Source organism: Paramormyrops kingsleyae, chromosome 1 (assembly GCF_048594095.1).
Source record: "Paramormyrops kingsleyae isolate MSU_618 chromosome 1, PKINGS_0.4, whole genome shotgun sequence".
NCBI classification, from domain to species: domain Eukaryota; kingdom Metazoa; phylum Chordata; class Actinopteri; order Osteoglossiformes; family Mormyridae; genus Paramormyrops; species Paramormyrops kingsleyae.
The window spans coordinates 6,899,638-6,912,447 of NC_132797.1; the positions used below are offsets into that span (position 1 = coordinate 6,899,638).

Here is a 12,810-nt window from a genome sequence, read left to right on the forward strand (position 1 = left end):
ATGGATCCGATCTCAGTAAACCATCCAGGACCATGTGGTTCTTTGTTCTATCCCAGCTACGGTGGACCTTGCAAACTCCCCTGCAAGATAAATTCTTCTGCTCTGTTTCTCACAGACAGTAATGAACGCTGGTGCGGACAGATTGGACAGTCACGAAAGCCGGTGCCTTGAGGGACAGCTTTCTGCATGCTTTCGGCCTTCTTCCACTAAAAATGACTAAGCAACTTTTTTAGGGAATGTCTCTACTTGTGCCGGAAATGTTGGGGCAGGGAATTTCTCATGTTACCTGAGGGGGAGGGGGACAAACTGATTCTTGGAAATGGCCTCGTCCGTGTGTGAGTCATTTTGACGAGTCATGCGTGTGTTTTCTGAAAGGATCGCAAGCACCAAGGTAGTGCCTTTTGGAGTGCTTTGTGTAAATTGATCCAGGAATTTGTCTTTGAAATTCATCAAAGGAAGGAGTCTAACACCTCAAAGCGCTTAGACTGGGTGTTTCTGCTCAAAACGATCAATGTGTGTCTGATGTAACAATTGAATCACAAGCAGTGCATTGACTGCAGTCCAGTCAGCGGTATGTTTTCTACAATTTCAGTTATTATTTGGGGTTAACTCTCACAACCAAACCCTTAGTAAGGGCCGAAGGACCTGGCTGTCCAACCAGTGGTTTGGGATTCCACATCTACACTTCATTTATTTAGCTTTTATCCATGGTGGATAAAAGTTGAGAAAGCAGAGCCAGACAGCCCCTGAAGCAGTCGAGGATAAGAGCCTTGCTCGGGGAGAGGACACTAGCGTAATCGCTCTGCCAGCCATGGGATTTGAACCAGCATCCTTCCATTCTAACATGCGGAGCCACACATAAACCCAGCCGTGAGCTCTGAACCCCAAACCTCCAGATTAAGGAGCCGTCACTTTATCCCCCAACCCACTTTGCTACTCTGCTTTAGACGTGCTGGACCATCTGTGGTGAGTCACGTGACGAGGCAGTGACTTTTATTAAGGGGGGTGGGGGTGCCAGCAAATCCCCTCCTAGGCCCCGCACTCTCAGCCCGGGTCAGGGAGGACCCGGTCTCAGCGTAAATGCAACACGCACACACCTTAATAAAGCAAGTGTCGAGATGCCTGTTCACAGGCGCAGCTTTAAAAAGAAAAATCTGCAGAACGATTCAGAAATATCTGGGGGATTCACAGCGCCTGCCAAGCAGACCCACTCCGGAGATGCGGACTGCAGATACCGTGGAGGCTGGACACTTTATCTTCCTGCTTGGGAACGTAGCCGAATCAGTACAGGGAAGATGACGCCGACTACAAGGAACCTTTGCAGGAAGAGCGGCAAACTGATCAGTCATTTGTGGAAATTCTGGGTGTTAATGTGACACTTTTATTTAAAGCTACTTACAGTAGAAGGAAGGGTTACAAGCTAGGTGTGCTCCTTGGGATTTGAACCTATGACCTTTGTGTTGTTAGCACAATGTGCTCTTTGTTGAGCTAAACAAGCAAGATGTAGAACTATTCACCCATAACCGAGCAGAAGAGACTACAAAATGAAAAGCACATCATGCTGCCTTTTCAACATATACTAATAATTGTCGTGTACACAGAGCAGGGGTGACCAGTCTTAACCAGAAAGATCCATTGTGTATGCGGGTTTCTGTATGCGGGTTTCTGTGTGCAGGTTTCTGTGTGCGGGTTTCTGTGTGCGGGTTTTTGCTGCAACTCCCTAATTAGGTCACTAATTAGAGAACAGATTGGCTGAAGTGTCCTCACACCTGGGTTTGAACAGCTGACCTGCAGGTTATCCCAAAAACCTGCACACACACCGACCCTTTGCGGATAAGATTGGCCACCCCTGACGTACAGGAACGTCGGACGTCAACAACCGTGTACGGGGGTCAACACCAAGGCAGACTCTGATGGACACTGTGAGCAAAATTCAGTTCTCATCACAGACTTGGCATTTAAAAATGTAGTTTGCATACTTTTTCACCACAGACAAGAAATGAGTCTTGCCATGAGTCTTGTGGGTCGCTGGGCTGATCCAGGTTTGTGGCCTCGGGTTGGATAAGCGCTTAATGCATGTTAGCTCGAAAGACTTCACTTCGCGTAGCATCGATTCAGCACCTGCATCTTCAGAGAGGTGATATCAAAGTCGGAGCTGTGCTGACACAGGAGCCCTGGTACGTCGGTGCCAAACTCAGCAGGATAATCAAGCGGGAGAACCAGGCAGCCGATGGGTAGGACACAGTGAGCGTGTCTATTAGATCTGATTGCATTTTAATATTCATTGCTTTTAAGTAAGACTTTATTAATTTTCCACTGAACTGCGCAGCCCTCTTCTGTTTCTTTGTCTGGCACCGAACTGGATCCACACTGTCGACAGAGTTAAAGTTGTCATATTCAGAAGCGCATATTTTTAATAATAAAAAAGGTCACATTGCAGCGTATGCAAGGTGCAAAATAACACACCACTTAGCTACAGAAGCGCCGTGCGAGATTGAGACCTTACCGGCGCTCTTGAATTTTGTGGTGTGACCAGAGAAGGTGGGGAGGGGGACGTGGGTGGTGCGTGAGATGGATATTACCTTGGAGCGTCTAATCCTTCTTCTCTCAGAATCTTGAAGGACCTCCATGGTGAAGGTCTCATGGAAGTTATCATCTGATTTATAATCCCTCCTTAAATGTAGCCAATGGCAGTAGGAGCCTAACAAAGGTAGAGTATTGAGAATGTCCGCTTTTGCACCCTCTATCCTGCTTGTGAATCCCCCCCCCCCCCCGAAAAAAACAAAAAAAAACAAAGAGGGGCATTCTGCACCCCACCATGGCAGGTCTCAGACAGATCGCCAGGGGTCCTCGGGGCATCTTTGTCACCTCCAGTCTTTTCTGGAACCCTAAGAGGACTCGATTGAAAGAGGATATGTGTTAATCACCAGTGTGCAAGATGGGGGGGGGGGGGGGGGGGTGTCTTTGACGGTGACCCAGCCGTGTAAATGTGTTTGCTAGTCACTTTCTCCAGGGGAGCAGACGGCAGATTAACGGGGGCTTTGCCATCTCCTGCGATCCTGCTGCTCTTTGGGAGCCTGGCCTTTCTGTACTTTCCCCTCCCTGTCACCAGGAGATCCTTAAAAAATGGACCCTTTCATATTTTGTCACCGAACACCCGTCACTCACCCCCCCCCCCCCCCTCTGTGTAAGATGTGCCCCAGGGGATTGTGGGTTATTATGCTAATGACCCCTTTGATGACGACTAAAATCTAAAATTCCCGGCCCCGTCTGCTCCCCATCTCCGCCCCCCCCTCGCAGTGGGTCTGTTGGGAATTCGGAGCAGCTCGCCGGGGGCTCGCAGACAGACCCCGCCCCGGCTGAGGGCTTTGCATGTCGATTAGCGGCTCAGCCTCAGAAGTTTTCGGCTGCGAACTCTAATGAGACGCAAGGACGCAGCTCCGCGTGCGACTGCGCAGGTCCCGCCGTCGTCACGCATCGCAGACGACATTCACAGCAATCTGCCAGCCGCACGCCGTCCTCGCCAAACCTGATGGACAGAATAAATCCATATATAAACAGAAAGCTGCATGTTTACGGAACACCACCAATACTATCGTTATTAAATCACCGCGGGCCGGCGTTCACCGTCACACCAACGTCGTGTGAATGTCGCCATAATGCTTTTGTCAATAGTGCATCTGGGCCGGTGTACAGATTCAGGAGTAGAGCTGTGATTTACTGCCTGATAGCAAAGAGCTGCTTTATTGGAAGCAGGAGGAGTATTTACAGGGCTGTGGTCACTAATGGGGGGTCACTCTGGGATGGGGGGAGGTCGCTTCAAGCAAATTCGAGATCATCATTCTGTGAATGGGCCCCCACCCACCCCAAAAGACTTGCTTCATGCAGCTATGGTGCATTCAGACAATGCATTTGGGCTCCCAAAGGTCAGGGGCCCCCTGTTGGCCACAGACGGTCACTATACTAGGGGAGATGGTTGAAAAGCACATCATGCTGCCTTTTCAACATATACTAATAATTGTCGTGTACACAGAGGTCCCTGTTTGACTGGCGACAGGCAGCCAGAAGAGTACATACGTGGCTCCTGGTAAAGCTTTTTGCGCTGGGGAATCAGCTGTGTGGAGAGCAGCCAATGGAAGCAGCAGGGCTGAGTGATGTCATCTGCTGAGGGGGCGGGGTTTGTGTGGTACAGTGCAACAACTGGCATTTATGTCCAGGTCGAACTTCCTGAGTCAGGACCGTGAGAGAGAGAGAGAGAGACCTGTCCGTGGGCCATCTGTTAGCCCTCTGCTTCACCTGGAGTTTGGGATGACTTGCAGAAAGATAAAGTCACTGATGTTGTTCCTTTGCTTGCAGTCATCCTCAGAAGGACGAATGGAGGGAGGGGGGAGGGGGGGAGAAAACAGCAAACCTAATCAATTTATGCAAATGAAGCTGGATGAGATCGTCCCTGCTTGGAGATTAATGGCTTCCCTGCACCACGAGAACAAAACTTACTTTCTTTTTTTTTGCTTTTGGTTGTAATTAACATAAATAAATGGGTTTGATTAACGAAGAGCATATAATACGGTCTCGTTCCCAAAGGCATATGAAAATTAGTTTTATTTCTTAATTTAATTTAAATTATGCAAAACATTTGAAGTGCCTCCCCCCACCACTGGGGGGACAGGGGGCTTTACTTCCTCCACTCTCACGACCGGGGCAGCAGGATCCATGGCCTTTACCGGCGGCTCTCTGTCGCGGTGTCTGACAACGTAATTGTACGCTGCTCCTGTCTTTTCCTTGTTTACTCACTCCAGTGCCTATTTCTGTGAGAGCCGGGCGTGCCCGGCCTGCTTTAATGGCTGCTATTGCCCTCCTCCTCCTACTTAATTGAAAACGGCCTTTGTTGGCCCGAGTCGAACGAAAACAGCGATTACAGGCGCTGACTGCAGGGTAGGGTGTAGGACAGTCGGAGCTCCGCCCCCTACTTTGGTGACCCCTGGTGGCAAAGTTGTACAGCTGCAGCTAAGCTACGGCTTGGACTGACTGGCGTGGTCTTAGCCGAGGTCTGCTCAAGACTCAGCAGTTTCGGTGTGGAGAAACTTTTCAATTAGTTGCCTAATTGATTGTTGATGCCTCCCACACTATATGGTTCTGACAACTGGGTCTCCTTGCCCTTTATTTGGAGCTTGTCCTCCTGCTGTGGGCCCACTGGTTCCGGACACACTCATTATGGTCAGCTGGGTTGGGACTTCCCTTCTGCGGCTGAGTGAATGTACCACATACCTGTGACCAGCAGGGGGCGCTGCACTCGAGCAGCATGCTGCTAATGCTCTAGTCCAGTGACGTTCACGCAGTACCTTCTCTAACGGTTTGTCCATCTTTTTTTCCCCATGCAGCCAAAACTGATGGCAAAGGACCTCCTGGATCTGGTGGCATCTCACTTCAATTTGAAAGAGAAGGAATATTTCGGAATATCTTACACAGATGACACGTGAGTGTGTTTGATGGATATAAAATGTATATAAATGATTTCAAAGGTTGTGTAATTGTGGTGGGGTAGACGTTTTATTTTGCCCTACAATAGTCCAGCAGGCTTTGTCTTTCCAAACAGCAGTTAAATTGCTGCTGAGTGCTGTTACAGCTACAAAATTAAGAGACCGCTACACTGAGCATCAGGCTGCTTCCAGGCTCAAAGTTTCTACGACAGCAGTGTCAACTGAACAAGGCGAAGCAGGAGACACTGGGAATGACCAAAGACCAGTAAGGCAGAGGAAGCGACCTTCTAATGCCAGAGATTATGTCAACAGAGATGAAATCTGTGCCCCATAAATCAGAGGATGACCTCAAGTGACCTTCAAACGGAATGGGAAACATTAAGTGGTGTGAAGTGCACTGCTAGGACAGTTCATCTCAGGCTCCTAGAAGCAGGACTGAAGTCCCACACAGCAAGGAAGAAGCCCTTCATTAATGAGAAACAGGGAAGAACCAGGTTGGAATTAAAAGAAAAACAACTATATTTTAATATACATAAATTGAGAAATGAGTGAAATTGAAAATTTTGCTGTGATCTCTTAATTCTTTCCAGAGCTGTATAACCTGTTGGCACCGGTAGGTTATTGGGTTGCTACTGCTCTCATATCAAAGTGGCACGGCAGACAGCTGCTGTAACCTGCGCTTGCCCGAGTGCAATGGCTCAGCCCCCCAAAGGGCGACAGCTTCCCAAACGCTTCTCGACAGCAGGCTGAGGTGTTCGCCGTGTTTAATTCCCCGGTCCAGGGGCCGTTCCGGGTCACTGGCTTCCTCTCTTCAACACGGGGCGTCCCGGTGTCAGAGCCACCTGCCTGCCGTTCTGCTATTTCTTTATTTTATTTCACACTTTTGAGGGTGAGACGCTCACAGGAAGAGTGTGAACCTCTACCTTCGCTGCTGGTGATTCGCAGGAGAAGAATCTAAGCATGGGGAAGAGGCCTTTACAATACTTCCTGAAAGCTAGACTCGACAAAGGCAACATTTCTGTGTTTCCAAGGATGGGTAACGCCGTGGAACCCTGCGGATGATTACTGTATCTGTTTTTGTCCTTCCTACTCTTTGATTTTTAAAAGGTTGAAAGGAGGGATTTATGGGAATTAGGTTCCTTTAAGATGAAACCTCAAAATCCTGTTTCTGACGTCTCTCTTTATAGGGGTGTGTGTGTGTGTGCACATTAAACTGACTCACTGTCTCTCTAACATACGGATGTTAGCATTTGCATCATCATTAATATCATTTGGCTGGTTCCGGGTTACCCAGGACCGTGGAGGACATTTTTGTGCCTCTGGGGTACCAGTGAAATAATCTGTAGCTCATGACTTAAAGTGACTTAAAGATTATGGACGACTGTGTAAGATTGTGCTGAATGTTTGTCCACCAGGGGGCATTTCAGCTGGCTGCAGTTGGATCGCCGGGTTCTGGAGCACGAGTTCCCCAAGAAGTCTGGACCGGTGGTTCTGTTCTTCTGTGTCAGGTGAGCCGCCCGCCCCCCCCCCCCCCACATGGACTATGCTTCCAGCACCACCTGCGTCGTAGTCGCTGTCCCTTCAATGGGCCTGTGTTTGGTGTGTTTGCTGCACAATTCGTGGGCTATTCTCCGACGTGTTGGGTCTGGTGTCCGGATCCGGTGCCAAGCGACGGCGACAGGGCAGCCAATCGCGGGCCCCCCTGCGTGGCGAAAGCACTCGCGCTCCTCAAAAACAGCTGCCGTGTGCGTTTGTCTGATCGCGTTGCCAAGGCACCGGGTTTCCAACCGATTAAACGTGAGCTGTGGAGACGACCCAACTGGCCGCAGCGAAAAATAGAGTCTGTTTTGTTTGTGCCTGCGTGAGACAGAGTTAAAAGTCCTTGCGTGTGTGTGTGTGTGTGTGCGTGTGCGTGTGTGTGAGAGAGAGGGAGATTCATGTGGTTTTTCCAGTTTGTGCTTTTCTGGGAAAACAGCGTCTCAAGCCTTAAAGCAGGAGTCGCCGTCGAGACACCCAGAGAGAAGCGGCGCACTTCATCTCCGTGCCGCACGTCCCAGCGGCGTCTCCGGGGCTCTAGGGCACTTCAGGGCTTTTCTGCAGAGGTGGGGGGGGGGGGCACTTTTCATCATTGCAGTCTCAAACAGCCTTGGAGTGGCTCCTGCTTTTCAGAATACTGAGGGTGGTCTGTAAACACCGTCTGCAGCTGAGAAGTGTCTGTGCAGTCAGGGGCACCTTCAGAATAGGGCCAGGCAGGGTCAGGACTTTCACTGGTCCGAAATTTCGAGAACTGATGGGCAGCCACTTCAGCCCCCACCACTGTGTAGCCCCCACCTGGATGAAGCCATTCTGCAACAGTACGCTCACCACACAGTAGCTAAGATGCGGAAGAGGCAGGAGAGAATTCACCAGTTAGATGTAGCGGGTGATTAGGAGGCCACATTTGAAAGGGCCACAGTGGGAAATTTTAGCCAGGAGATCGGGGCACCACCCCCACTCTAAGCAGCCACCTGGGGCGGCATCTTCTGAAGGGGCGCTGAGTTAATGAGGCACTTTCACTTGGGGGTGGGCGGTGACCACGTGAAGCTTCCCTTTTTCACTGGTCAGAAATTTCGACCGCCTCTGGTCAGATGATTCTCACTGGTCAGACATTTCGACCGCCTCTGGTCAGATGATTCTCACTGGTCAGACATTTCGACCGCCACTGGTCAGATGGTTCTCACTGGTCAGATGATTTGCATCGCCACTGGTCACACATTTTAGAATTCTTTTTACCTTCTGTTCGGAAGTTAGGTTTATTCACTGGGCTGAAATTGCAAACGGTCATCACTACAGGAGGTTCACAGCGGAGGTGAGAAACGTCACAAATTTAACTATATTAGACTGAACCGCCTAGGATAAATTACACCAGACTGGTGGTGATAATTAATAGCAGCAAATTAGTGGGTCGATTACAGCAGAAAGGCATCAACTGTTGTAAAATTGGCTCTGACCCCGATGTTAAATTTCTTCCACGGGGTACCGTGCAAATATCCCCCATTAATCCCAGCTGCGGACAAGTGTGTTAATCACAGCCAACATTCAAGGGCTTCCCCCTGACCCCTGTTTTACTACAGCAGAAGGTAGTGAATTTGCCTCCAAAATGGATTTTCTTCAACCTTGTCTGAGACTTTATGTGCAATGAAAGTACAGAGGCGGTGAAGTGCTGTGTGCTTCTGTCTATAACCAGAGTCAGGAACTTCTAGATCGATTCAAAGTCACCTACGATGACGTCTTTGCACGGTCTCCTCAAAAACGTCAAACTGTCAGCTAATATGGGGAGGTCTTTTAGAAGACGTGCCCTCAGGTGACACATTCAAACCTTCCCGCATGAGCAAATCCCATCTCTGTCCGACGGGCGGGTCCCGGACCTGACGGCTTGACGTATTCCAGATTCACGGCTGCATTTCTGTACGTCTTTGAGCCGTGGACCTGCCAGGTATTTAGTAAGACCGGAGTAATCCGCGCAGCGTTGCTGGTAGATGTAAGCCCTTCATTACACAGGATGTTTTAACATAAAGATGAAGTAAATGCTGCATTCTCGGGTGATGTCAGGTTCCGCACTGGACCGCCTGACCGGCGGAGCTCCACGCAGACACTCAGGAAGTTACTGAGATGGCTGCATGTTCATGCTGGAGTTATAATGGACAAGTCATGACAGTCAACAGCAGCGTTTACCGGGACCCAAGGTTTTGGGAGCCCCTGCTGGCCACAAACTGTCACTACATTAGTGAGCCAAGGAGCCCCAAAGTGACTTTTGTGTGGGGCCCCTTGTTGACAATGTATGCAAATAACATGTTTTATTCCATGCTTCTGTGACCCCCTGCCTCTCTCTCTCTCTCTCACACACACACACATTGTCAGAATGCCCTAAGGGGGTCCTGCCCTTCAGCAGGTTATACAGATGTTCTGGTCTCTCATTGGTCAATCAGGTCTGCTCTGCCCGCCTCCGGTCACATGGCATGCGGGTGCAGACGTCTCCCATGGGCGGTCATGCGATCTCGCGTGGAGCCTTGGAAATTTCCGGAAGGCACAGCTGTCAAAGACAGCAGGATGTGCGGCGGCCGGCGCCGTCTCGGTCTGGGAGCAGATGCGCTGTCTCCTTGCTGGGTCGCTTCTGGGAGTGTGACAGTGGTGACGGTCGTCTAATGAGAAGCCGCGGGACCGGGGACACTTACAAGGGCAGGCAGTCTACAGTACACAATTTAATTTGTGTATTTTTATAAACAGGCATCTAATAGAGGGCGTTTGTTTAGCATTCACCTTAAGGACTGCCTCAAAGCTTGACCTCAGATGGGGGGCTGAGCTGATTGTCCAAGCTTCTCAGACTTGAGCCAGCCACTGGTGTTATGTGATTTATGATGCCATACTGAGATTTGGCCTCTAGAGGGCGTTCGTTCTGCATGAGCCAGTCCTATTGGAAGCTGGGTAAAAGAAGAGCAGGCCACCTGTGTGGGCCGGCAGCCTGTCCCTGCGGGCCGAAGTTAACGGCTTTGCCCAGCAGGGATCTGCGAGACAACAGAACAGTTAAGTGGATATGAGCTGATTCTTAGGATGGGGAGGATTTGCGGCTTTCGGTGCCACCCTGGTCCTTGCCGGCGGGGCTCCGCCTCGCAGAGGAGCGAGAACATCTGGGACCAGGGCAGGGGATGGAGGCGCAGTGTCTGACAGAGATGTTAGCGTAGATGTTTGGCTCGACGGTAAACTACGGGAGGATATTTTTGGTGGATAGTTCCAGAGATGATGTCACATTCCGCTCCCCTGTCCGTCCTTCGAGGGCTTCAGTACCTCCCGGCGGGCTGCTGAGCTTCTTATGCTCTATATGGTCAGGAGATCAGCCAGCCTGTGCTCTGTAAGGGACCTTCTGGGCTTCAGGAGTCTCCATTGTGTTTAAATTACAATAAGTGCTCTCGAGTGGCCACATTAGACAGAAGTGGTTCGGTTTGTTTTGGTTGCCACAAGAGGTAATTTCGAGACAAAGGGTACCGCGGTAAACAGGGATCTGAGGAGGACATTACTTATATGGGTCACAGGTCCGTTCCAAGGAACACCAGCAGGGCCAGGGAGGGTCTGTATGTAAGGATGGGAGGGTCCACTGTGTGGGGGGGGGGGGCTGCAGGAGGTGCGAGGTGGAGGAAGGACAAGGAGGGAAGCTGGAAATCCCAAACCGCCTGCGCATTCTGACAGAATTACCGCAGCCGTGACGAGCTGATAGGTACTAAATCCGCAGGGGGCTGCGCCGGCATTGCAGGTGTCTGCAGGTTTGTCTGTTACTCCAGGTTTTAAAAGAAACAAATAGCAATTCTTTGTGAGTCTTGAGGGAATCTTTTACAGTCCATGACATCGTATATGAAAGCAGATCAAGTGATAACAGCACAATGACTGCGGACGGGAACAATGGCGGTAATCGCTACGCGCGCCGGGGTCTCCCCATGCCTCTGCAAGAGCTCCTTTTGTTTCCCAGTTCCTGGAACAGGATGCTGTCCGGGCCCGACACCCCCCCCCCTCCCCCAGCCCCCTGCACTGGGAGTTTTTATGGCCTTTCCTTTGCACCTGAAGGATTTCCATTTCAGCTGAGCCAAGCTGATTGCAAAACACGCTCAGTCCAGCCCCGGCGAACCCGGGGCCAGCTCTTAAAGAGACGGTAATGTGAAACACATGGCGGCAGCGCCAACGGACCGAGGAGGGAGCCTGGCGTTGCTGTACCCTGAGAAAAGCCCTGTAACCAAACCACTGATCGCCACTTAAAAAAGGCAGAGGAGCCGCCCGGGTTCTGAGCCGCTCTCTGCCCCAGACAGTGAGATGATGCCAGGTGTTTGTTTCTTGTTTATGGGGCCACACTGAAATAGTCACTTCGGGGCTCTCCGCACCCTTAGCGTAATGACTGTCTGCCACCAGCAGGGGGCCCCCAAACCTCTGGGGCCTAAAGCCAATGCGTGGATTGGGTGGTGGTAAATACCACTGCTGGATGGCGCACTGGGTGTTTTTTGAACACTGTAGCCCAGTCTACAAATCACATACAGCCCGAAGCAGATTGTTGTGATTAAGATCTCGCTCATTTTCTTTTGATTAACCAGCGTTTGTGAGCCTCACCTCAGTTAAAACTCTCCGAGGTCGATTTGCATGGCCGCTGGTACCGTGATTTAGTGTTTGCTGCCCTGCAGTGTCGAGCTGCGGCGAGCTGGGCTATTCATGCATGCTGGAGCCAGCAAGGTAATATACAATCGCTGAACACTAAAACACAGTGTCTTGTTGCACGATGGTGCTATTTTACTCCTCGCATCAGCGTTTCTATGATGTTATTTTTCTGTCACGATGGTCCCAGAAGACCAACAGGGACACGGTAGCTGAGATTTAACCCTCCGGATGGTATGGGTGCGGAAAAAGCTGCTTTGCATGGATTTTCCACAGATATCAAGGGTCGCTGTACCACATGTATGACAGCAGGGGTCTTCTTAAGAAACGCCAAGCTTGTGTGATTCTGTCAGGCCAAACCCACTCAAGTAGTATTTCATAAAAAGGGAAGCATGCGGTTTTTTTTTTTGCCATCCAGTGTGGCAAGTGTCCCTGCCAAGGACTCCAGAGGCAGAGGGAGGCTGGGATTATCACTCCGCCCCTTGTCTTGCTCCTCGGCTTCAGCCATTGGCCCATGCTTTGATGGCGCTAATGCTGATTGGAGGATGGGGGCTGTCATGTTGACAGGGCCCCGGCCCTGTGTCTCAGCCTGGCTTTGAAGGATGCTGTTATCATGGGCATGCCAGCCGTAGTAGCACAAACAACATGCAGCGAGTCAATGTGGAATTGCTATGGACATGTTCCGCAAACACCCCCCTCCCTCCCCCCATCTTCCTTCATGGGAAGACAGAGATGTAGTAATTTACATCTAGTTGGATTTTCTGTCGCTAAGCAAACCGCCCGAAAAATCACTGTGCAAGAAACATGATGAAAATTTTGGCCAAATTGCATCCAAGGTCATGTTCTTGTGCACACTGCCCCCTAGTGGTATATTGTAGTAGTCTGCACATATAATATATGCATGATGCTGAAAGCATTGATGATAAGGCCTGCTGAATATTTATGAAGAAGCTCAAGTTCAGTCGGATGTCCTGTAGATGGCATGATACTTAAATAAAATGTGATTCCACAACTCACTGAACTTTACTCTCCATTGAACTGGTAACCTGTAAGATGTACTTGAGCATGGTACCCAATACTGCATGGGATCCAGGCCCTCTGTAACTCTGACCAAGCATTTAGAAGACAGACGGATGGACGGACGGATGGATGGATAGAT

The 12,810-nt window shown here is 50.3% G+C and overlaps 1 protein-coding gene across 12 annotated transcripts in view; it reads left to right on the top strand.

Moving 5' to 3' along the window:
• frmd4a (FERM domain containing 4A) overlaps window positions 1-12,810 on the top strand; it is a 136,806-nt gene that overhangs the window by 92,104 nt on the left and 31,892 nt on the right. For all 12 annotated transcript variants that reach the window (XM_072702721.1, XM_072702751.1, XM_072702809.1 and 9 more), the window contains exons 3-4: window positions 5,382-5,476; window positions 6,896-6,988. In XM_072702721.1, coding sequence (XP_072558822.1) covers window positions 5,382-5,476; window positions 6,896-6,988 — 188 coding nt within the window. The remainder of the gene's footprint in view (window positions 1-5,381; window positions 5,477-6,895; window positions 6,989-12,810) is intronic.